The sequence below is a fragment of the Phyllobates terribilis genome, unplaced genomic scaffold (genome assembly GCF_046119375.1).
Source record: "Phyllobates terribilis strain yellow unplaced genomic scaffold, ASM4611937v1 Scaffold_4__5_contigs__length_816908805, whole genome shotgun sequence".
Classification (NCBI taxonomy): domain Eukaryota; kingdom Metazoa; phylum Chordata; class Amphibia; order Anura; family Dendrobatidae; genus Phyllobates; species Phyllobates terribilis.
In genome coordinates, this window is record NW_027362764.1 from 223,212,704 (window position 1) to 223,239,215 (window position 26,512).

Sequence of the window (26,512 nt, forward strand, 5' to 3'; positions counted from 1 at the left end):
GCCTTTACTTCCGGAGGTGGAGGCCTATCTCTGACCAGATATGCCTCCAAAATGGCCGAACGTATCCAACGGGCGATGGTCGACTTGGAAGTGGGGAGACCCCTGCGGCAACCCTCAGGAATGACAAACAAGGAGTCGGTACGCCGAAAAGGAGCCGTTCTTGTAAGGTAAACGCGTACAGCTCTAACAAGGTCCAGCTTATGAAGAGCCTTCTCAAACGGATGAGCTGGAGCCGGGCAGAAAGATGGTACCACAATGTCCTTATTGATGTGGAAAGAGGACACCACCTTCGTTAGGAAGGAAGGTACCGGTCTGAGGACCGCCTTGTCCTGATGGAAGACAATAAAGGGAGACCAACACGAGAGAGCTGCCAGCTCAAAAACCCTTCTGATTGAAGTAACTGCAACCAGAAAGGCTACCTTCCATGAAAGAAGAGGTGTTGAAATGTCCTGGATGGGTTCGAACGGAGATTGCTGGAGGGTGCTTGAGAAAAAATTAAGGTTCCACGGATCCACAGGGGGGCAATATGGCGGTGCCAGGTGAGCCACTACTTGGAGGAAGGTTTTGACCTGAGGTCAGGACGCCAAGTTACACTGAAAAAGGATCAACAGTGCTGAGATTTGGCCTTTGAGGGTAATCAGAGAGGCCGGCATCAAGGCCTGACTGTAGAAAGACCAGAATGGAAGGTAGAAAAAATATCATGGGAGCCAGCTGTTTCTCCTCGCAACGGCGAAAAAAGGCTTTCCAGGTCCAATGATAAATGCGAGAGGTGGCAGGCTTTCTAGCACTAATCATGGCTTGGATGACCTTAGGTCCCTCAAAACTGCGGCTTCAACGGCTATGCCATTAAATTTAGGGACCGAGAACTCTGAAGGAAGAGAGGACCCTGTGAGAAAAGATCCGGGCAGTCTGGTAGCCTCCAGGGGGAATCAGCGACCAGTTTTACCAACTCTGCGTACCAGACCTGTCTGGGCCAGTCCGGAGCTACCAGTATTACAGGTACCCCTTCTGCCCTGATCTTTTTGACGACTCGCGGGATCAAAAAGGTTGAGGGGGGGGGGGGGGGGGGGGGGAGAGATAAGGCAGCTGGAACTGTGACCATGACATGACTAGAGTGTCCTGGCCGATCGCGAGACCAGGCTATAAAAGGAGGGAACTTTGTGATTCTGCCGAGACGCCATAAGGTCGACGTTGGGTGTGCCCCACCGCTGACAAATCTGATGGAACACCTCGGGGTTGAGGGACCACTCTCCTGAGGCCAGACCCTACCGACTGAGGAAGTCGGCGGCCCAGTTGTCCACCCCTGGAATGTGTACCGCTGAGATAGCCGGAACTGTCTTCTCGGCCCACACTAGGATTTTTGAGGTTTCTTTCATGACGGACCTGCTGAGCGTCCCTCCTTGATGGTTTATGTATGCCACGGCCGTGGCATTGTCCGATTGGATGCAAACTAGGGCTCCTACTAGGAGATCCTGCCAGTGACGCAAAGCGAGGTAAATTGCTCTCATCTCCAAGAGACTGATTGGGAGGAAGGCTTCCCGGGAACTCCACCGGCCTTGCACAGTGTGGTGAAGGAAAACTGCCCCCCAGCCGATAAGACTGGCATCGGTCGTGACCACCTGCCAGAGGAGAGGCAGGAATGACCTCCCGAGACTGACGGAAGAGGGACGAATCCACCATGCAAGAGACCGTATCACATGGGGGGGGGCAACATGATGGGTCGATCCAGTGACGAGGGGCTCTTGCCCCAAGTTGAGAGCAGGGCTAACTGAAGAGGCCAGGTATGTATGGAACTGGGCAAAAGGCACGGCCTCCATGGCTGCAACCATCTTCCCCAGGACACTCATGCAAAGACGAAGAGAATGGGGAACTGGGTTGCTGAGAAGGCGGATCCCGCGACGAAGGGCGCAAATCTTCTTGTCTGGAAGAAAGACCGTGGCTTGGATTGCGTCGAACCACATTCCTAGAAAGGTTAGACGTGGAGATGGAATTAGGGACAATTTGGCCACATTGACAATCCAGCCCAGCCGGGATAGAGTGTTCAGAGTGATTTGAAGGCTTAGAAACCAGGCCTTGAGGGTGGGACCCTTGATTAACAGGTCGTCCAGATAAGGGATAATTACAATCCCCCTGGCACGCAGAATGGCCATGACAGTCGCCATTACCTTTGTGAATACCCTTGGTGCAGAGGCACGTCCGAAGGGGAGCGCTGTGAATTGGTAGTGCCTGTCCTGAACCGCAAAACGAAGGAACCTCTGATGCGATGCACAGATCGGAATGTGCAGATATGAGTCCTGAATGTCCACTGAGCATAGAAACTCCTCGGCTGCCATTGAGGCAATCACTGAGCGGAGGGACTCCATTCTGAAGTGAAGGATGTGCACTCGTCGGTTCAGACGCTTGAGGTCCAGGATTGGATGGAGAGAGCCGTCCCTTTTTGGGACAACGAAAAGATTGGAGTAGAAACTGGAGAACTGTTCGTGATAGGCAACAGGCACTATGACTCCAGACTAGAGGAGACGCTCGCGCTGATGGGCTGCGAGTGTCGGGAGGGGCGTGATCGTTAAGTTGTGCCAGCTGTAAGGAGACGCCTGATAGACGGAATAGAGCAGGCAGAATTGCCTCACATAGAGAGGGAAGAAGGGGGCGTAGCCAGCAAGGACAGCTGCTGAGACGCGCCATGTTTGCTGAGCACAGGGAGGTAAGAGGGGGGCGTGGCCAGCAAGGACAGCTGCTGAGAAGCGCCATGTTTGCTGAGCACAGGGAGGTAAGAGGGGGCGTGGCCAGCAAGGACAGCTGCTGAGACGCGCCATGTTTGCTGAGCACAGGGAGGTAAGAGGGGGGCGTGGCCAGCAAGGACAGCTGCTGAGAAGCGCCATGTTTGCGGAGCACAGGGAGGTAAGAGGGGGGCGTGGCCAGCAAGGAACGCTGCTGAAAGGAAGCGTCATGTTCCGTCTTTCCCTCGGTGCTACTGAGAGGGAGCGCCTGCACCCCCGCCGACTTCTGTGGAGGAGAGGAGAGTCAGTACCAGGGTATGCGAGACCCAGCTCCTCTTCTCCACTTCTGAGGCTGGCAACAGGAGGTCCACCGTATAAGAGGGGGGGGGGGGGTGGATTCTGACAATTCCTCCTTCCCGCACTGTCCAGTCTTGGACAGTGCAGAAGACTGTGTTGACCCCAAATAATAAAGGGGAAGGTCACCCGAAGGGACCACCGCCTCCTTCCCAGGACGCTCCGAGGATGGGGAACAGGCTAGAACTGGCCAACGGGAGTCACCCTAAAGCACCGAGAGGTGACAGGGGATAAAGTCCTGCCCAGCGGGTCCGAGAGTGGGCAATGTGGGGGGTGCCACACTGCTCTCTCGGTCGCTCGAGTACGGACAACCGGGTGAGATTTACTCCCTGTTAACCCTGAAGAGAAGGATCTGAAAAAGAAAGGTGAAAAGATTAATAAAAAACGACAGAATACCTAGAAGAAAAAGATGGATCTGCAAAGATCCAGGTCTACCTCCTACAGACACTAAGCTTAAACTGGTGAGCTTAGTGCCTGTCGGTGGGTGTATACTGCCGAGGAGGAGCGATTTCTTTTTTTGCCTAGTGTCAACAGCATACACCCATGGTTACATGTGTCCCCCAATGATGCGATAAAGAAATGACTTTCTGCTGCAGATCTCCCAGTTTTCTGAATGCTGAGCTCTGTATAACCGCACCCACACCACTGATTGGCACCTTTCTGTGTACACTGTGCATAGGCAGAAAGGTATCAATCAGTGGTCGGGGAGGAGTTATACAGGGATCATGAATATTAATGACTACATGACAGCACGTTTACTAGTCCTCTAGTGATAATCTCCTGCTGATTACACTGGGATTGAGCAAAACTACAGCAAAAGGCTCAGTAAGTGACACATCACAGGAATCAGGGTCTCTGCCCCTAGCTGCAAAAAGCTGGTGACAGATTCCCTTTAATAACTCCTTAAATTTGCAGAAGGTAAATGCCCAGATCTAAATAGTAGCAATGTCTTTATACAGTAAAGAATCCGCCAGCAGGAATCTTCATCCGATTTATCTCTTACCTCATAATCTTGAACAATTCCCATTCGCTTCAAGGCCATTAAGCGGCTAAAAAAACAAAAAAACATTATATATCACAACAACGAAGTAGATGAAACTTTATAGGCCACGGTCCCACTATCAGTATTTGGTCAGTAGACTGATTTACACACAGCAGGAAAACTCAGCAGCAATGTATAGGGAAATATCCACTGCGCATCCACATCACAATCCACTACGAAGCCTCATGTAACAGAGGGACTTTCATGTAGATTTTCTGTAGATCAGTGGAAAAATCTCCAGTGAAAAAGTGAACTGAAAGTCCTGTAATGTAGCTGGATACAGTCACACAGAACAGGAGTGGAATATGTGTAATAGAAGTCACAGAAAATCCTGACTGATCAGATGTTCTGATGATCACTGGTCTTCTGTACTCTGGAAGTATCCTGTATAATATACTAATATATACTAATAGTGACCGATGCGGTAGAGAGCGGAGCAGGTACAGTATGGACCATTACTGCCATGTGTGAATGTACAGCTAAAGGACCGATAATCCAAATGTATATACAGCAGTAAAGGCAACAGCGGCCCAGCTGATCAGTGCATCCCATCACAGAACAGCATGGACACTGATGAGTTGCTATGACAGCCAGAGGACTGCTGAAGACCCCCGTGCTTGTTATTACGGAGCTCCTTCTAAACCCTGCTTATGGCCGGGCTTCAAAGGAGATGGGGATTTTTGCTATACGCAGCGATGCTATGACGTTGCAGTATATAGCACAAGTGATCAGACGATCGCAGCGTCAAGTCCCCTGAGGGGACTAATAAGAACAGTGAAAAGTAAAAAAAATAAAAGTTCAAATCACTCTCCTTTTTCCCCCATTAAAAATAAAAAGATAAGGGAAAAAAAATGTAAAAAGTACACGTGGTATTGCTGCATTCAAGAAGTCAGATATATCAAAATAATTAACTTGATTGGTAAGCACAGTAAAGCCCCCGTCTCACATAGCGAGATCGCTGCTGTGTCACGGTTTTGGTGACGCAACAGCGACCTCACCAGCGATGTCGCTATGTGTGACACTTTGCAGCGATCAGGCCCCTGCTGTGAGGTCGCTGATCGCTGCAAAGTGTCCTGGACCATTTTTTGGTCGTTGCCCTCCCGATGGTCAGCACACATCGCTGTGTGTGACCAGCGGGAGCAGCGATCAGGCTGGTAACCATGATAAACATTGGGTTACTAGGGGCACACGCGCACCTAGTAACCCGCTGTTTATCATGGTTACGAGCCTGCTAAACTGAGCGGTAACCTCTCGCTCACCGTAGCAGAGTGGTAACCATGATAAACATTGGGTTACTAGGGGCACACGCGCACCTAGTAACCCGCTGTTTATCATGGTTACGAGCCTGCTAAACTGAGCGGTAACCTCTCGCTCACCGTAGCAGAGTGGTAACCATGATAAACAGCGGGTTACTAGGTGCGTGTGTGCCCCTAGTAACCCGATGTTTACCATAGTTACCAGCCTGCTCCTGCTTCAGCAGGCTGGTAACCAGGAGCAGGACATCGTGGAAAGATTCTTTCCACGATGTCGCTGCTCCCCTGATCGTTGGTGAGCCTGCCTGTTTGACAGCTCACCAGTGACCACATAGCGACGCAGCAACGATCCCCGACAGGTCGTATCGTTGTCGGGATCGCTGCAGCATCGCTAAGTGTGACGGGGCCTTAAGGCTATTTATCTTCACACATCATGGTTTTTTTGCGTCACAAATCTGCAGCAAAACTTTATCTTCAGGGGCATTTTGTTCAGGATTTTTCTTGCAGTTTTGGTGCTCTTGTTGATGCGTTTTTTTTCACTGTCCTTCTGTCTCTATTTATGCATGTACATAAAGTTCTATGAAAAAAAAAGAACCCCATTCTATTTTGCCATCAAAAATGCTGAAAAAAAAAGCTGATGCAAATTTTGGTGCGGTTTCTCAGCGTTTGTCACCACCCATTACTTCCTATGGGTGAAAAAAACGCTGGAAAAAATAAAAAATAATAAAAATAAAAAAATAAAAATCGGTGAAAGAAGTGACATGTTCTATTTTCCAAAAAACCATGCAAGACACAAAATATTCAACAACGAAAAAAAAAAAAACCATGATGTGTGAACAGAGAATTCTGGTTTCTCATAGACTGCTGGTACTGCAAAAGGCAGCTGAAATTTGCTGCAGATTTTTATGAAAATTAACGCTGAAAAAAACATAATGTGTGAACGGCCTAAACTGAAAAAATTCAAAACCACCAAAATTACACGATGCTGAAGTTGGTTTCTGATTCGTCTAGTTTCTTATTCTGCAATTTCTTTTTTTCTGTTTTTTACAAAAATAAAAAATTACAGTAATAAAATACAATGCAGCGATGTGCCCTGATGTGAATACGCTTAAAAGCAGCTACAAAAGTCGTAAAACTAGCACAAAAATGGGCACCAAAGTGGGCACTGAAGGGAGTTATTGAAAGGGTTAAATGACTTTGGGCCACTGATCTCACACTGCAAATACACAGACCAGGATGCCCCACATCTAACTCAAGTCACGACAGCCTGGCCCAACTGGGTTCTGGAAATCACAACAGGCATCAAAGTGGGCAGATAGCCGATTTTGATGAGCTGAATAAGTAACTGGTGTTTTCCAGGGATTAAATGACTTTAGGCCAATGATCTCACACCAGTATGTCACACATAGTGATCGCCCGCATAACATTCAGGTCACTCCAGCCTGGCCCAAATGGGCTCTGGGCATCAGAACGGGCAAATAGCTACTTTTCACAGATTTCAATAAGTAGCTGGTGTTTTTCAGGGTTTAAATGACTTTGGGCCACTGATATAATGCCACCATTACATACAAAGTGATGTTCCACATCAAATTCAGATCACTCCAGCCTGGCCCAAATGGGTTCTGGGCATCAGAACCAGCATCAAAGCGGGCAAATAGCCACTTTTCACAGATTTGAATAAGCAACTGGTGTTTTTCAGGGGTTAAATGACTTTGGGCCACGGATCTCACACCAGTATGTCATACCTAGTGATGCCCCACATCTAATTTTATGTGGACCATCAATATGTATGTAATGCTGGTGTGAGATCAGTGGCCCAAAGTCATTTAACCCATTAAAAACACCAGTTACTTATTCAAATCTGTGAAAAGTGGCTATTTGCCCGCTTTGATGCTGGATCTGATGCCCAGAACCCATTTGGGCCAGGCTGGAGTGACCTGAATGTTATGCGGGCCATCCCTAAGTATGTAATGGGGGTGTGAGATCAGTGGCACAAAGTCATTTAACCCCTGAAAAATCACCATTTACTTAGCCACTTTTCACAGATTTGAATAAGTAAATGGTGATTTTTCAGGGGTTAAATGACTTTGTGCCACTGATCTCACACCCCCATTACATACTTAGGGATGGCCCGCATAACATTCAGGTCACTCCAGCCTGGCCCAAATGGGTTCTGGGCATCAGATCCAGCATCAAAGCGGGCAAATAGCCACTTTTCACAGATTTGAATATTTGCCTGCTTTGATGCCCATTCTGATGTCCATTCTGATGTCCAGAACCCATTTGGGCCAGGCTGGAGTGACCAGAATTTGATGTGGGCCATCACTATGTATGTAATGGCTGTGTGAGATTAGTGGGTCAAAGTCATTTAACCCCTGAAAAAAAACACCAGCTACAGTACTTACTCAGCTCATCAAAATCGGCTGTCTGCCCACTTTGATGCCCATTGTGATTTCCAGAACCCATTTGGGCCAGGATGGCGTGACTTGAGTAAGATGTGGGGCATCCTGGTCTGTGTATCTGCAGTGTGAGATCAGGGGGTCCAAAGTCATTTAACCCTTTCAATAACACCCTTCGTGCCAGTTTTATGACTTTTGTAGCTGCTTTTAAAAGTATTCACATCAGGGCTACTTGCTTCATTGTATTTTATTACTGTAATTTTTTATTTTTGTAATGAAACCTGTAAAAAAAAAAAAAAAAAAAACAGAAAAAAATAAATTGCCGAATAAGAAACTGGACGAATCAGAAACCAACTTCAGCATCGTCAAAATTACAGGGTTTTTTGGTCGCTACAATCAGTGCTGCGGAGTCGATAAGCCAAACCTCAGACTCCTGACTCCACAGCCCGGCCTCAGTACTGAGCGTGTACATAAACAGCAACACAGATTCATCTCAACTAAAAGCCGAGAACCTTAGATCAGGAACAGAATAGACATTTATAGGACATTTCATAACTTTCCCAAATTCTTATGAAAACATTTACAGCACATCCTGCATTGTGCTACTGTACCCAATTTATTACATATTTCAGGAGTCGGTCCAATTTATACCGACTCCAACACCACAGCTAAGGCTGCTATTCCACAAAAAAATGCTGTATCAAGCGATCAAAATGTCATATCGATCCCAAAATGGTAGCAACAAAAATGTTGTCTCAGCCCGCAAAAAATAAAGCCGTCACACAGCTCCATTAAACGAAAAATTAAACAGCTACGGGTCTCAGGAACTGGCGACACAACCCCCCCACATTTTTTTTTCACCACTAAAATAGAAGTACTGGACATGTTTGGTATCGCCATAATTGTACCGATGAGCAGAAACTTACTGAGAGGTCACTTTTACCACAATATGTACACCGTGAAAACAATGTCAGAAAACTGTGAATACTGCAGCCGATCATCAGCTGCTGATTGGCTGCAGCAGTCGTGTCACATTGTTTACGTCATGGGATTGGTAAGATCAGAGGGTCACTGCCGTTATTATTTTCGGCTCCTCTCTGGGGCCATTAATAAGGGATTGTGCAAAACTAATTGCAGCAGAATATACGGAAACCGCACACAACTAACATGGTGTCTACGGGGGCAAAGCCCAGGAATAGCGGGGGATGGTGCAGGATGCAGGTGCCACACTGATATCCCAGCACACAGGTCGTGTATGGTCCTGGCCTCAGCCCTGCACATGGCAGAAGGATGGTGACGTCATACTGTGACATCACATCTAATGATGCTCAATGGTAAAATGCAGTCAGTGCCCCCAGTATGTGCCCACCCCGCGGTCTGGCAGCAGCACATGTACCTGTACGGGTTGGAGTCCACCACCTCTGCACTCATCTGCACAATCTTAGCTCTGTGGGCTCCATGTCTGCTCCTCACCCTGCTCAGCTCCTCTTCCAGCTCCCGGACCCTGGCCTGTAGCTCCTGCACCAGCCTATCAGTAGCCATGGCCGCGCAGCGCCTGACAGCCGAGCAGAGATGCTCTGAATCACTCACTGCCGCCTGTTACAGACACGTCTGCAGTCAGGAAGAGGCGGGTCTGTCCTACACTGCAGCGTAAACTACATCTCCCAGCATGCCTGCAGGCTATCACCCAGTCACGGCATGCTGGGAGATGTAGTTTTGCTGATGGGGCAGCGCCAGGAGCCAGGCGCATTATTATTTCCTCACGTTAACGTCCGATACGTCATGAGTGTTTTTTACCTCCATTAACTTTATTGACCATATAAAGCGAAACAAAACGATGCTGAAGTTTCTTATTCGGCAATTTTTTTTTCTGCTATTTTTTTACAGGTTTAACAGCAAAAGTAATAAATCACAATGATAAAATGCAATGCGGCAAGGTGCCCTGATGTAAATACACTTAAAAACAGCTACAAAAATGATAAACCTGGCACAAAAGTGGGCACCGAAGGACGTTATTGAGAGGGTTAAATAACTTTGGCCGCTGATCTCACATCACCAATACACAGATAGTGATGGCCCACATCAAATTTCAGGTGTGCATTAAAATACATCCACAGGTGTGTCTCTAATTAACTCAGATGTTGCCAAAAAAACAACTATCAGAAGTTTCCAAACATGACATCATCATATGGACAGTCCAGAATTGTTTAAAGGCATAGTAATCTTAGTGTATGTAAACTTTTGACTTTGCAGTAAGTAATAAAAATGCCTTAAAGCATTCTCTCTCTCTCTCATTCTGGCATTTGGCAAAAATTAAAAATTATGGTAATCCTAATTGACCTAAAACGGGAAAGGTTTATTCTGATTTCATGTCAGATATTGAGAAAAACATGAATATGTGTCTTTTTATATAGTGTACGTAAACTTCTTGTCTCAACTGTATATATATATATATATATATATATTACATAGTCTCCTTTATTATGTATATTACCGTCCCTTATTACACAGTGCCCTCTCTTGTTATCTACAGCACTGTCCCTTACATCAGATAATATAGCGCCCTGTTTTTTATTACATGTCGTCCTCTCTTGTTAGGTACTGTATATAATACAATGACTGATAATGGAGCATAGGAAAGCTTCTTTTCTAATGGAGGAGCTGATAAACTGGTCTTCTTGTCAGATGATGCCTCATCACCTCTCACGCCAGGTGTGGGAAAAACTCAGTGAAACACAGAGGGAAAAGGGAAAGGGAGCCCAGACACTAGGGAAATGGGGAAGTGGAGACCTCCCAGTCCAATCTGACGTCAGCCTGTCTCAACTACCATTTCTATATTGCCTCTACAGCAATCGCCGCACGCGTGCCTCGCCCTGCTATCCCTGGCGTATGGCTACGGCTAGGGATGGGAGGAGATGAGCACTAGTCAACCTCCACTAAACTCTATAGACAACAAGGGTAGACAAAACAGGGGGAAATGGCTTAGCTTTAGATGAACGCCAAATAAGCACACGGCCTCAAGCTCCAGAGAGGACAAAGTACTGCTCCTGCTTAGCTTCACAAGTAGAAATTAATATAGCCGGCGACTCCCTCTCAGAAACACCAGGTATATATACACCCAGGCCAGAAAGCTAATTAGCAAGAGAGAGGTAGCCACTCGGTCCTAAAGACAGCCTCTTATCTAAGAATGCCAAACGTAGAGATCTCCTGCAACCCACTGCAGGACGACTGCCTGTCACCTCTGACACATCCGTGACATCACCAGTCATTCTATATCTAACAAGAGAGGACTATGTAATAAAAGAGGGCGCTGTGACTGACAAAAAAACAAGAATACTCTATCTAAGGGACAGCACTGTACATAATAGCAGAGGAAGCCATAAAATAAGGGACGGCACCATATAGAACTAGAGAGGATGGTACGTAATAAGCATTAGCGTAGCTACCGGGGACGCAGAGGGGGGCCGTTGCCCCGGGCCCCATCACATAAAGGGGCCCCTCTGAAGCAACGGCCACTTCTGTCATGAGGTGTGAAAGAGAGGGCAGCAAAATGCCTGCTGCCCTGTCAGACAGAGACTCTGCACACTGGCGCTGCAGCAAATTTTGGCCACACCCCAATCCACGCCCATTTACCATTTCTTTCTCCCCTGGCAGGAGGAGTTGTCAGAGGGGCTCTGGTAGTGAGGGGCATTCAGCAGACGCCCAAGACTGCAGGGCGTAGACCCAAATCCAGGATTGTCCGCTGTATCCCGGACAGTTGGGACTAGAGATGAGCTGATGGATTCCCAGGTCTCTGGTCCAGCGTCCAGGTCAGTGCTACCTGGCGGCTGGACAGGAGGCTGTGAATCTCTAACCATCCGGCTTCCCCGGCGGCTTTTGATCACCCCGGGCAGCGCGACGTCATCGGTGCGACCTGCTCATCTCTAGTTGTTGATTATTTTTTGTTCCCTCATTCACAGTCGGAGCCGCCAGAACTTTCTCATCCTTATGTAACTTCATTATATGACATCCGGCTTTTTTGTGTCTGTAAGGACGTGTTCACATGTTGCAGAAATATTGTGTTTTTTGTTTTCTGCAGGATCCGCACCAAACTCCACAATAAGAATCAAAGCTTTTCTGTACTGTTAAAAAGCGTTCAAAACTCTGCTTCATATCTGTCCCAAAATAGCATCAAGCAAAGAGGAAAACGCATAAAAGAAACGCAGCAAACACCAATAATCAGAGAAGATTGTTACGTGTGGTGCGGACACCTGCAGAAAAAAAGCAGCAGAAAGAATGCAGCATTTACGCTACGTCTGAACACGGCCTCAGCATTACCGTTTTATTACATTTTTATGGATTTAATAGAGAAAAATATGAATTACACCATTTTTTTACGTCCTTTACCGATCCCCGTAAATAATCTGATCGCTGTGTTGTGTAGGTCGTTACCATTACAGGAACACCAAATATGTCTGTGTTATTTGCTGATTTGCGATGTTCATTAATTTAAAAAAAACGCATTAAAAATAACTTTTTTGTGTTTTTTATTATAATTTTTTTTTAGTAATTTTATAAGATGAAAAAATCTCTTAGAGTATGTATTGGGCCTGCTGCGCATTGGTGCCACAGAACCCAGAAGGGTGCATGGATGGACTTCTCCACAAGAGGCCCTCACACATTCACACACCTCCACCCTACCACCTCAGACCACCAGAGGGAGCCCGTTAGGGATATATATAGGGAGGGTGGAGCCAGGCAGCTCAGTCAGTTAGTCAGTTAGTTGTTAGCTCAGACAGAAGTGAGTCTGTGAGCTGAGAGTGTGCCGACGCTCAGAGAGCGGTGAAGACGCAGCACGCCAGCTGCCGAGTAGTGAGGGCCCCGAGTGTGGTCGACGGCGAGGAGAAAAGGAGAGTGGAGCTAAGGGGGCAGAGGAGCATAGTAAGCTCACCCCTTTATACAGACCGGACACCGGGTCCGAGCCTACAGGGACCCTTTACACCCAGTAGGGATAACCGGAATCCCAGGAGGACTACAAGTTCCTGGCAAACCTGAAGCTAGACACCTACAGGACCAGGAACCACGAAGGCCCCGATGTCCAGGGAAAGTGGTTACCAACCAGAGGTCCTACTTCAGAGCGACAGGTGAAGTAAAAGTAGGACACATAGTCTAGGCTCAGTTGCAGGCTGGCCAGGAACATACACAGAGACAGACACGGATCAGGAGGCCCTATACCCGCTTACTGGGGTCAAGTCCAAAAGTGTGCCCTTCACCTGGAGTACCCTGGACCATACCTAACAACAGCACCAGTAAAGGTAATGAAACAAATCCCCTGTCTCTGTCCGTTACTTCTGCTGCGCCATCGCTCCCCCTGCACCACAACGCCCAGGGCAACCTGCATCGTTTTCACCTCCCTGAGGCCTGCTCCACCTGTGGGGAGCCGTTCCATCTCAAGCTGCCCTATCATCTGCCTCAGAGGACTGTCGCAGCGCTGGTGATCCTCACCAGACACCACAGGTGGCGTCACGACAAATCCCCTATAAATATCCCCTTTTTGCACTGACCGCCCTGGGTCACGGACCGAGCCAGCCAACGTGATCTCCCCCAAAAGCAGCCATAAGGCCCGGCTGCCGAGTACCCCATGGCCCAGGGGGCGAGTCATATGTGTACACGATGCAGAGCCGCTACGGGTTTGACGCTGCGTGTTTATGCAGCGTCCAGATGTTACAGCATAGTGGATGGATTTCTAGAAATCCCATGTCCACTATGCGTCTCCGTCAGGGCCGGACGAGGACAAAAAAGCAGCCATGCCACACAAACCCCACCACCTCCATAACATCAGTGAATTTTGCTTTTAAACGTTGTCGTGCCCCTCAACATTCTCTTAAAGGAGTTATTTAAGGATTTACATGTGAATGGCGCCACAGTGCGTATGATCAACCACAGCTCCATTTACATGTTGCTCTTTAGTGATCCGTTTCTCAGGATTGTCGGAAATAGGGGATAACTTCCAAACTTGGGATAGCCCATTTAACAGCCCATGATTTATTTTTATATGTAGAAAATAATAAACCAATAATGACAATACAGAAGTCCAATGCCACCAAGGGCTTGTGCAAATAAGTGTATAAATCAGGCGTGTGTTATCCGATATTTTATCAGATCGCACACTGACCGATGTTCTGCAATGAGGCCGTAGAGAGAAACTTTTTTTTTCTCATACTGATTCGGTGTGAGAAAAAAATCTTATCATGCTGCAATTTGACTCTGAAATTGGATGAGACTCACCCATTCAAGTTTAGGAGTAAGAAACAAAAAAATCAGATGCCACAGTATAGCATCCAATATGTACAGATACATTGCAATTCTGTAACATAGGAAACTGTAAATGGTCGTGTAAAAAATTAATAGCTGCTGAGAAAAAAAAGAAAACTAACTGCACACAGATGACAAGTGAGAAGAAAATTGTCCCACTTTTCTGGATAAAAATAATAGATACTTATATATGATGCACAGATAAGAAATATAGATATAGTACAAGGCCAAAGATTTCACTTCTTACATTACATGAGTGATATCTATTGTAAATTCTACAATAGCTCAGTATCCTCACAGCACACAGTGCTCGTCCTGAGGGGGACTCAAGAGTCTGCAGTCACACAGAATGACTGCAGACTTATCATTCTAAACCAGACAGTATAGTCCTCCATACAGTATAATGGGCTCCACATAGTCCTCCATACAGTATTATGGGCAGCACATATCCCTCCATACAGTATAACAGACCCACATAATGCTCTTTACAGTATAATGGGCCCCATATATTGCTCCATACAGTATAAAGAGTCCCATATACAGTGGTGGCCAAAAGTATTGGCACCCCTGCAATTATGTCAGATAATACTCAGTTTCTTCCTGAAAATGATTGCAATCACAAATTCTTTGGTATTATTATCTTCATGTAATTTGTCTTCAATGAAAAAAACACAAAAAGAATTGTCCTAAAGCCAAATTGGATATAATTCCACACCAAACCTAAAAAAGGGGGTGGACAAAAGTATTGGCACTGTTTGAAAAATCATGTGATGCTTCTCTAATTCGTGTAATTAACAGCACCTGTAACTTACCTGTGGCACCTAACAGGTGTTGGCAATAACTAAATAACACTTGCAGCCAGTTAGCATGGATTAAAGTTGACTCAACCTCTGTCCTGTGTCCTTGTGTGTACCACATTGAGCATGGAGAAAAGAAAGAAGACCAAAGAACTGTCTGAGGACTTGAGAAACCAAATTGTGAGGAAGCATGAGCAATCTCAAGGCTACAAGTCCATCTCCAATGACCTGAATGTTCCTGTGTCTTCCGTGCGCATTGTCATCAAGAAGTTTAAAGCCCATGGCACTGTGGCTAACCTCCCTAGATGTGGACGGAAAAGAAAAATTGACGAGAGATTTCAACGCAAGATTGTGCGGATGGTGGATAAAGAACCTCGACTAACATCCAAACAAGTTCAAGCTGCCCTGCAGTCCAAGGGTACAACAGTGTCAACCCGTACTATCCGTCGGCGTCTGAATGAAAAGGGACTGTATGGTAGGATACCCAGGAAGACCCCACTTCTTACCCCGAGACATAAAAAAGCCAGGCTGGAATTTGCCAAAACTTACCTGAGAAAGCCTAAAACGTTTTGGAAGAATGTTCTCTGGTCAGATGAGACAAAAGTAGAGCTTTTTGGGAAAAAGCATCAACATAGAGTGTACAGGAAAAAAAATGAGGCATTCAAAGAAAAGAACACGGTCCCTACAGTCAAACATGGCGGAGGTTCCCTGATGTTTTGAGGTTGCTTTGCTGCCTCTGGCACTGGACTGCTTGACCGTGTGCATGGCATTATGAAGTCTAATAACAAATTTTCGCACATAATGTAGGGCCCAGTGTGAGAAAGCTGGGTCTCCCTCAGAGGTCATGGGTCTTCCAGCAGGACAATGACCCAAAACACACTTCCAAAAGCACTATAAAATGGTTTGAGAGAAAGCACTGGAGACTTCTAAGGTGGCCAGCAATGAGTCCAGACCTGAATCCCATAGAACACCTGTGGAGAGATCTCAAAATGGCAGTTTGGAGAAGGCACCCTTCAAATATCAGGGACCTGGAGCAGTTTGCCAAAGAAGAATGGTCTACAATTCCAGCAGAGCATTGTAAGAAACTCATTGATGGTTACCGGAAGCGGTTGTTCGCAGTTATTTTGGCTAAAGGTTGTGCAACCAAGTATTAGGCTGAGGGTGCCAATACTTTTGTCTGGCCCATTTTTGGAGTTTTGTGTGAAATGATCAATGATTTGATTTTTGCTTCATTCTCTTTTGTGTTTTTTCCTTGCAAGCAAATTAAATGAAGATAATAATACCAAAGAATTTGTGATTGCAATCATTTTCAGGAAGAAACTGAGTATTATCTGACAGAATTGCAGGGGTGCCAATACTTTTGGCCACCACTGTATGTGTCATAACTGAGTACCACCAAATCTTAAGCAGTGGGTGAAATGCTTTCAGGACACATACCCTTAAAACAAAGAGATTTATAAAAAGAATAAAAGTAGCACACAAATTAAATAAGAGAAAAGTGGAGGACTCTTCTTTATTAGCCCTTGTGGCCATGTTTCGGTTCCATAACAGATAATGTATGTAAAGAACTGCAGAATATGTTGCCGCTATATAAAAATAAAGATTATTATTATTATAACAGAGAAATGTTCTGTTATGGATCCAAAATGTTGCCACATGGGCTAATAAAGAAGAGTCCTCCACTTTTTCCACAATAAATCGGAGTGCTGCTTATTTATATATACACACGCACACATATATACACATACATACATACACACACACATTCATAATTAGAGCATATACAGCAGATATAGCTGTATACACTATATGCTGTGTTAAGGAATATATAGTGGAGCAATGTATATAATATACAGTGTAGAGATATAGCAGTGTATATAGTGTGGATTCCACATTATATACATATAATCATACTATATAAACATCTCTACACTATATACTATACATACACAACTCTACCTTACACACTATATTAAGACTGCATTACACTATATACTACATTATGATGCATGCATCACATAGGAGACACATATATATCATATAGGAGACACTGCAACTGCTGAATATATATCATATTCAAACTGCTGTACATACATTATATACGTGATACTGTGACTGCTGTGTATAGTTGCAGTATCATTTACAGTACAGACCAAAAGTTTGAACACACCTTCTCATTTAAAGATTTTTCTGAATTTTCATGACTATGAAAATTGTACATTCACACTGAAGGCATCAAAACTATGAATTAACACATGTGGAATTATATACTTAACAAAAAGTGTGAAACAACTGAAAATATGTCTTATATTCTAAGTTCTTCAAAGTAGCCACCTTTTGCTTTGATGACTGCTTTGCACACTCTGGGCATTCTCTTGATGAGCTTCAAGAGGTAGTCACCGAAAATGGTCTTCCAACAATCTTGAAGGAGTTCCCAGAGATGCTTAGCACTTGTTGGCCCTTTTGCCTTCACTCTGTGGTCTAGCTCACCCCAAACCATCTCGATTGGGTTCAGGTCTGGTGACTGTGGAGGCCAGGTCATCAGGCGTAGCACCCCATCACTCTCCTTCTTGGTCAAATAGCTCTTACACAGCCTGGAGGTATGTTTGGGGTCATTGTCCTGTTGAAAAATAAATGATGGTCCAACTAAACGCAAACCAGATGGAATAGCATGCCGCTGCAAGATGCTGCGGTAGCCATGCTGGTTCAGTATGCCTTCAATTTTGAATAAATCCCCAACAGTGTCACCAGCAAAGCACCCCCACACCATCACACCTCCTCCTCCATGCTTCTCGGTGGGAACCAGGCATGTAGAGTCCATCCGTTCACCTTTTCTGCGTCGCACAAAGACACGGTGGTTGGAACCAAAGATCTCAAATTTGGACTCATCAGACCAAAGCACAGATTTCCACTGGTCTAATGTCCATTCCATGTGTTCTTTAGCCCAAACAAGTCTCTTCTGCTTGTTGCCTGTCCTTAGCCGTGGTTTCCTAGCAGCTATTTTACCATGAAGGCCTGCTGCACAAAGTCTCCTCTTAACAGTTGTTGTAGAGATGTGTCTGTTGCTAGAACTCTGTGTGGCATTGACCTGGTCTCTAATCTGAGCATCTGTTAACCTGCAATTTCTGAGGCTGGTGACTCGGATAAACTTATCCTCAGAAGCAGAGGTGACTCTTGGTCTTCCTTTCCTGGGGCGGTCCTCATGTGAGCCAGTTTCTTTGTAGCGCTTGATGGTTTTTGCAACCTCACTTGAGGACACTTTCAAAGTTTTCCCAATTTTTCGCACTGACTGACCTTCATTTCTTAAAGTAATGATGGCCACTCATTTTTCTTTACTTAGCTGCTTTTTTCTTGCCATAATACAAATTCTAACAGTCTATTCAGTAGGACTATCAGCTGTGTATCCACCAGACTTCTGCACAACACAACTGATGATCCCAACCCTATTTATAAGGCAAGAAATCCCACTTATTAAACCTGACAGGGCACACCTGTGAAGTGAAAACCATTTCCGGTGACTATCTCTTGAAGCTCATCAAGAGAATGCCAAGAGTGTGCAAAGCAGTCATCAAAGCAAAAGGTGGCTACTTTGAAGAACCTAGAATATAAGACATATTTTCAGTTGTTTCACACTTTTTTGTTAAGTATATAATTCCACATGTGCTAATTCATAGTTTTGATGCCTTCAGTGTGAATGTACAGTTTTCATAGTCATGAAAATACAGAAAAATACTTAAATGAGAAGGTGTGTCCAAACTTTTGGTCTGTACTGTATATACAGATGTATCACCTATATAATGTATATAGACTGGTGTATATACGTTATGTAGGTGATACGGTGACTGTTGTATATATGTTATGTAGGTGATACTGCAATTATACACAGCAGTCTATATATTGTTATGGGTAATGTTTTATATCTGGCTTCATTATTATTTAGAAACAGTTATATGCTTTTCTATGTCTGTAGTCTTTGCTTAAAACTTGCATCATTGAATGTCTGACTAAGATACTGGTTTCCTGTGAGTTCTCTGACAAGAAGGTTTTACGTTGGGCCACGGGAAGTGTGCTCTCACTGATAGTCTATTTTGGTTTCCTCTTCAGTTGCATGTAACGGTTGTAGTTCCGCTTTCTCTAGCTAATAAATATGGTGAGTCTTAGTTGCCACACAAGACTCTACCTGCTGACAATTGCATGTCGCATGTATTTTGTCTCCCTCCCTTCATCCATAAATTATTTTAATTTGAATCTCACTGGCAATGTGAAGACCCTTTGCTGTCTATTCCAAAGCTCTCCCTAAAGAAGGGTTTCCACATCAGTACATGATGCCTGAAACCTGGGATTGTCACAACCGTATCTTCTCTGGACTCGTCAACAAGGATCTCTCTGGGAACCACTGAATAAATCCACGGTAAGTAACCCCTTGTGGTACTACACTGTGTTCCAAATTATTATGCAAATAATATTTTCTCAGATTTTCCCAAATTACCTATATGAATTGCAGTCATTGTAATTTTCCAGTCAAATAACTATTAGAGTACAATTGAAAGGTTTTTGTACAAACTGCCTATGATAACAGTATATTTTTAAAAAAATAAAAAACTCAAACTGCACTCAAAATGCATGTTCCAAATTATTATGCACAGCAGAGTTTTCAACCTTTTCATTTTAATAAAGAACAAAAAAATGGTCATTTTTGAAATTATAAGCATTAGCAGGTTATTACAAACTGAAATCAAACAGTTTTCAACTCAAAACTTTATTCTAGGTGATGTTACATTTGCACATAGGACCCCTTGTTCGAAAGGAGCTTCTGAACTCTCTCATCCATTGAATTTGTCAGGTTTTGGATGGTTTCTGCTTTAATTGTTTTGCAAGAGGACAGAATACCCTCCCAGAGCTGTTGCTTAGATGTGAACTGCCTCCCGCCATCATAGACACTCCTTTTGATGATGCTCCAGAGGGTTGGGACCATCAGTTGTGTTGTGCAGAAGTCAGGTGGATACACAGCTGATAGTCCTACTGAATAAACTGAACTGAATAAACTTTTGGTCTGTACTGTAAGTCTATGAGACACTCGTTCTGGCCTCGTTCTGGCTCCCATAGACTTACATTGCGCTCTTGTGATGCAGCTTCTGACTTCCAGCAAGATGGTGCCGCAGGACCGGAGAGGGGGGCTTACGTTCAAAACACCACTCCAGTGCTGAAAAAAACAACGCTAGAGTGGTACTTTAATAATTTCATAATAAGCAATTTATTATTATTACTAGATTGTGGCCTGATTCTAATGCATCGGGTAATCTAGAATATGCATGCGGCTAACCGGGCGCGAGCGGACAGTGTGTTTGAATTTAGCGTTAAAATCTCTGATTGGTCGCGTCAGGAGGGTGCGACCAATCAGCGTATTGTATTGGTGAGGACCGGGGAGCGGCTGCCTGTGCGGCTACTTCCGCTCTGAGAAGCCGGGACATGAGCGACTGCTCACAGCAGAAGTATCCCGACCCGCAGCGCCGCTCCCCGGTCCTCCCTTCACACCCTAGCCGCATGGATGTCAGCGCCGCTCCCCGGTCCTCCCTTCCGCATGGATGTCAGCGGTGCTGCCTGTGCGGATACTTCCGCTCCGAGAAGCCGGGACATGAGCGGGTGCTGGCAGCAGAAGTATCCAGATCCGCAGCGCCGCTCCCCGGTCCTCCCTTCACACCCTAGCCGCTGATCTCCGCACAGTATCCACATGGTGTTACAAAGGTCCGGACATTTTTGTTCAAAATCGCTGATTGGTCGCTGGCGCTGCCCGCGACCAATCACCGATTTGGGCGCCTCATTTAAATATCGGCCGCGACCAATCACCGATCTTGGCTCCACATTTAAACACCGCTGTGCTGATTGGTCGCCGACGCTGGGCGCGACCAATCACCGATTTTGGCACCACATTTAAGTAGCGTCCGCGACCAATCAGCACAATCCATTGTTTTTTGTGCAAACAACTCCAGAGTTGTCAATTAGTTAACCACCAAAATGAGTGGAAAAAGGCCTGCTGCTGGTGGAAAGGGGAATAGGCGTGTTGGGAAGGGAAAAAAAGGTTGTGTCCGTGGGGTATGTGTTAAAGCAACAGTAACATCTGCAGAAGAAAGTGTTAGAACCTTGCTGTTAGGTTTTTTTTTCCTTTGCTGGTCACATGACCTTGTTGGCCTATTTAATCCTGCTCCGCCCTTCTGGCTTTGCTGGACTTCATTGTATATCTACTTTCTAGCTAGCCTGTGCTCTGTATCTAACTCTGTTAGTTTGCTTGGTCTACGGACCTCTATGTTCTATCTATTTTGTTTGTTCGTCTGTCTGCTACTATTTCTGTTAGGAGGTGTCCCATATTCCTCCCAGTCCTTAGTACTTGTAGGGATTCCCTCCCCACATCTATAGGTCTCCGTACAGACTAGATTAGGACTTTAGCAGGTCTGATCGCAGGATCAGGTTCCCTGTTACATCGTAGGGATTCAGCTGAGTCCTATAGTAGGGACAGATCTCCTCTCTTTCCTTAGCTTTGGTAGCAGAACATAACAGAAAGACCATCTTCCAGCCAAACTAAGATGTCTACTTCTTTTAGCGGACAATGTGATAAGATCCCTTTCTTACGACCACGCCATTCGCTACAAATTCCAGATGAGGCACAAAAACAGCAGGTGCTTCAACGGATATCAAGTGCTCCTTTAAGTGGGCTCTCCTCCACATCAACTTCAACATCACAAATACTCCAGTCCTCAGAGGTGTCACCCCAATCGCACTTGCTTCCTCACAGCTCCCAAGTCTCCAGCTGCCCATCTGAGTATGGGGTAGAACAGATGGTTGAGTCTGCAGAGCTGTTTACTCATACTATAGCCTGGGAATCAGAGGTCGACTCCAGAGCTTCTGTGAATCCAGACGAGGAAATGATCTGCACTGATGCCCAGAATCTTTATGAGTCGGATCCAGGACCAGACGCTGAAGGTTCTGACCATAATTTAGACCCTCGTTCCCAAACTGTAACTCCTGTTGGTGGAGACAATGAGGAAGACGATGATGAGACTCAAATACCTGATTGGAGCGACAACTTGAGTTTTTTGTCAGGGCAGGAAGAGGTTGGCTCTGAGGACGACGGGTGTGATAACACACAGGGTGATGATGACGAGGTTGGAGATCCCACTTACTGTCAACCCACAGTCAGCCAAGAGATGAGGTCAGCAGAGGAGGTGGAGGACGACGAGGTCAGGTTGCGCTTTCCTGGACAGAGACGTAGTACTGGAAGCACGTCAACAACTTCATCCTCAAACACAACTCTGCCTCTGACCACAAGTCGCGGTGGCTCTTCAGGTCGCATGGGTGCTAAGCCTTGCATAGCCTGGGCATTTTTTCAGATCGATAAGGATGACCCAACTCGTGTTATCTGTAACATTTGTCAGCAAATGCTAAGTAGAGGCCAAAAAATACATAGTTTGAGTACTTCATGCATGAACCGGCACATGGATATGAAGCATAAGTTGCAATGGGAAGCTCACTGTGCTACAATGCGGCCTAGCCGGCCGGGCCAACCACCGTCTGCCACATCTTGTGCATCCGTGGCCTCTTCATCCTATGTGACTGGGGGGACAGCAGTCACACCTGTTTTGGGACGCAGACCTGCCACCTCTTTACCCGCAACAGCCAGCGTGATTGGCAGGTCATCATTTTCTTTGGAGGTGGAAAAACCAGCTGGTGTTGGGCGCTGTCCGACATCGATAGCACCACCTTTGGATCAAGGCAACCTAACATGTCCGCCTGCATCTTCCTCACAGACCGGCAGTTTGCCAGGGACACCCTTCTCAACCCCGTCTAAGCACAACAGCCAGCCCTCGGTCCCTCAGATGTGGACAAGTAAAAGACCATTTCCTCCTAGCCATGAGAAAGCTAAGAGGTTGAATTTCACCATCTGCAAGCTCTTGGCTACAGAAATGCTTCCTTTCCGCCTGGTGGACACAGAGGATTTTCGAGACCTTATGTCCGTCGCAGTGCCCCAGTACCAGATGCCCAGTCGGCACTAGTTCTCAAAGAAAGGTGTGCCTGCGCTCCACCAGCATGTCGCACACAACATCACTGCTTCTTTGAGAAACTCTGTGTGCGACAGGGTGCATTTCACCACAGACACTTGGACGAGTAGGCATGGACAGGGGCGTTACATGTCGCTGACTGGGCACTGGGTAACTATGTTGACAGCAGGACAAGGGGCTGCTGTCCAAGTCTTGCCGTCCCCACGAGTTGTGCATCAATCCTCTTTTATCTAGAAGTTCCTCCACTGCTTCTGCCTCCTCAACCTCCTCTTGGTCCTCCACCTGCACCCAAAGCCTGTCTGGTCATGCCACAAGCTTTCTAACTGCGCAGAAGGGATCCTGCACACCTCCTTACTATGCTGGCAGCAGGGCTCAACGTCATCAGGCGGTTTTTACTTTGAAATATCTGGGAAATGTGAGTCACACAGCTGAGGAGTTGTGGTCAGCTCTGGAGAACCAGTTTCATGAATGGTTGTCTCCACTGGACCTGAAACCAGGGAAGGCCATGTGCGACAATGCTGCAAACCTGGGTGCGGCTCACACACGTGCCTTGTATGGCTCACGTGTTGAACCTGGTTGTCCAGCAATTTTTAGCCCACTATCCCGAGCTAGATGGCCTTCTGCAGAGGGCTCGGTTGCTGTGTGCTCACTTCCGCCGTTCGCATCCCGCAGCTCAGCGACTTACATGTCTACAGAAGTCGTTGGGCCTGCCACTTCACCGGCTAAAATGCGATGTGCCTACCCGGTGGAATTCAACTCTGCACATGTTGCAGCGACTGTGGCAGCACCGACAAACCCTGGTGCAATACATTGTGACGTATAGCCTGGGCCAACGAGATCCAGAGGTGGGGCAAATCACGCTGGAGGAGTGGTCTCAGGGACCTATGCACCCTTCTGCACAGTTTTGAAATGGCGACGAAGATGTTTAGTGCTGACGATGCCATTATCAGCATGACTATTCCTGTGATTTACATGCTGGAGCACATGTTAAACAGAATTCAGAGTCAGGTGGTGGCACAAGAGGAGGTGGAGGAAGAAGAGGAGGAGGAGTTGTATGAGGAAGGGCTAACATCTGCAAGGTCCAGACGGTCGGCAGCACCAAGGCGGCAGGCATGTGAGGGTGGGGGAGATGGTTTTACCAGGGCGCATGGTAGCAGCCAAACTAGTGAGGAAGGTGCAGGATCCCAGGAAGAAGTGGAGGATGAACTGATGGAAGACTCATCAGATGAGGAAGACCTTGATCACATTTCTGTTGTGCGAGGTTAGGGGGAGAGGGCAGAGGAAGGAAGCATGATTGTTACCTCGCCACCAACAAAACAGGGACTTGGTGCTCCTGGATGCGCAAGACACATGGGTGCCTTCTTGCTGCACTACCTGCAACATGACCCTCGAATTGTGAAAATTAGAAATAATCCTGACTACTGGGTTGCCACACTGTTAGATCCCCGGTACAAAAGTAAATTTGCAGAAATTATTCCTGCCATAGAAAGAGATGCACGCATGCAGGAGTATCAGCAGAGACTGTTGCAGAATCTTACATGTGCTTTTCCCCAAAACACTAGTGGTGCACGTAGTGAATCTCACAGTTCCAACTTGCCAACCGTGGGACCGTCGAGTGTTCAGCTCTCAAAACGTAACAGAAACACAGTATCTGCTGGTAACATCAATTTTGCTGAATAATTTCACCACTTTTTTAGCCCATCCTTTGCAAGGCCACATGAGACAAGAAGTCTGACACATAGTCAATGCCTAGAGACGATGGTACAGAAGTATCTCCAAGTAAACATTGAAGCCATGACTGTGTCACTGGACCCTTGCTCTTTTTGGGCTTCCAATCTGGATAAATGGCCGGAGCTCGCCACTTACGCCTTGGAGATCTTGTCATGCCCCGCAGCCAGCGTTCTGTCTGAACGTGTGTTCAGCGCTGCTGGTGGTGTGCTGACAGATAAGCGCACGCGGCTCTCCACTGATAATGTAGACAGACTCACGTTCATAAAGATGAACAAATCATGGATCAGAAAGGACTTTTCTACCCCTGTGTCATCCTGGGGAGAGTAAAAGCTTGATGATTTGTTAAAATCACCTCACCAACCGTTTTAAGCTTTAAAATTACTAATAATGTTTATCTGTATCTTGGCTGGAAAATAATTTGGGCCTTGTAGCAGTGTGCAGTACTGATTCTATTAGGCCATCTATACTAAGCTCCACCAGATTTAAAATTACTAATCATGTTTATCTGTATCTTGGCTGGAAAATAATTTGGGCCTTGTAGCAGTGTGCAGTACTGATTCTATTAGGCCATCTATACCAAACTCCACCAGATTTAAAATTACTAATCATGTTTATCTGTATCTTGGCTGGAAAATAATTTGGGCTTTGTAGCAGTTTGCAGTACTGATTCTATTAGGCCATCTATACTAAGCTCCACCAGCTTTCAAATTAATAATAATTTTTAGCTGCATCTAGCCCGGAAAATAATTTTGGGGCTCCTAGATGCGCAAGACACATGAGTGCCTTCTTGCTGCACTACCTGCAACATGACCCTCAGATTGTCAGAATTCAAAGTAATCCTGACTACTGGGTTGCCACACTCTTAGATCCCCCACACTCTTCGATCAACCTTTTCATTTTAATAAAGAACAAAAAAATGGTCATTTTTGAAATTATAAGCATTAGCAGGTTATTAGAAACTGAAATCAAACAGTTTTCATCTCAAAACTTTATTCTAGGTGATGTTACATTTGCACATAGGACCCTTTGTTCGAAAGGAGCTTCTGAACTCTCTCGTCCATTGAATTTGTCAGGTTTTGGATGGTTTCTGCTTCAATTGTTTTGCATGAGGACAGAATACCCTCCCAGAGCTGTTGCTTAGATGTGAACTGCCTCCCGCCATCATAGATACTCCTTTTGATGATGCTCCAGAGGTTCTGAATGGGGTTGAGGTCAGGGGAGCATGGGGGTCACACCATAAGTTTGTCCCCTTTTATGCCCATATCAGCCAGAGATGCAGATGTGTTATGTGCAGCATGAGACGGTGCATTATCATGCATGAAAATGATCTTGCTGCGGAATACACGGTTCTTCTTCTTGAACCATGGCAGGAAGTGCTGTTTGAGAAACTCCACATACATTATGGAGTTCATCTTTACCCCTTCAGGGATCCTAAATGGGCCGACAATCTCTCTCCCCATGATTCCAGCCCAAAACATTACTCCACCTCCTCCTTGTTGGTGCCGTAGCCGTGTTTGCATGGGGTGTCCATCAACCAGCCATCTTCCACTCCATCCATCTGGACCATCGAGCGTTGCACGGCACTCATCGGTGAACAAAACAGTTTTGAAGTCAGTCTTCATGTATTGTTTGGCCCACTGGAGCCGTTTCTGCTTGTGTGCAGTGGATAGAGGAGGTCGACAGGATGGCTTACGCACAGCTGCAAACCTCTGAAGGACCCTGCATCTTGTTGTTCGGGGGACGTTGGAGGCACCAGCAGCTTCAAAAACTTGTCTGCTGCTATGACAAGGCTTTTTTGCCGCTGCTCTTTTAACCTGATGTAATTGCCTGTAGGAAAGAGTCCTCAATTTTCCCTTATCAGCACGCACACG

General features: G+C 46.0%; 1 protein-coding gene across 2 annotated transcripts in view; it reads right to left on the reverse strand.

Moving 5' to 3' along the window:
• Positions 1-9,433, reverse strand: part of UBA5 (ubiquitin like modifier activating enzyme 5) — a 33,455-nt gene extending 24,022 nt beyond the window's left edge. The window contains exons 1-2 of one of the 2 annotated variants that reach the window (XM_073678107.1): positions 9,162-9,433; positions 4,075-4,120 (exon numbers count right to left, since the gene is read on the reverse strand). In XM_073678107.1, the coding sequence (XP_073534208.1) occupies positions 4,075-4,120; positions 9,162-9,307 (192 nt within the window). In that variant the 5' untranslated portion in view covers positions 9,308-9,433. Of the gene's footprint in view, positions 1-4,074; positions 4,121-9,161 lie in introns of those variants that run through there. The other variant, XM_073678108.1, reaches the window with a different exon arrangement.
• Positions 9,434-26,512: the final 17,079 nt, after the last annotated feature.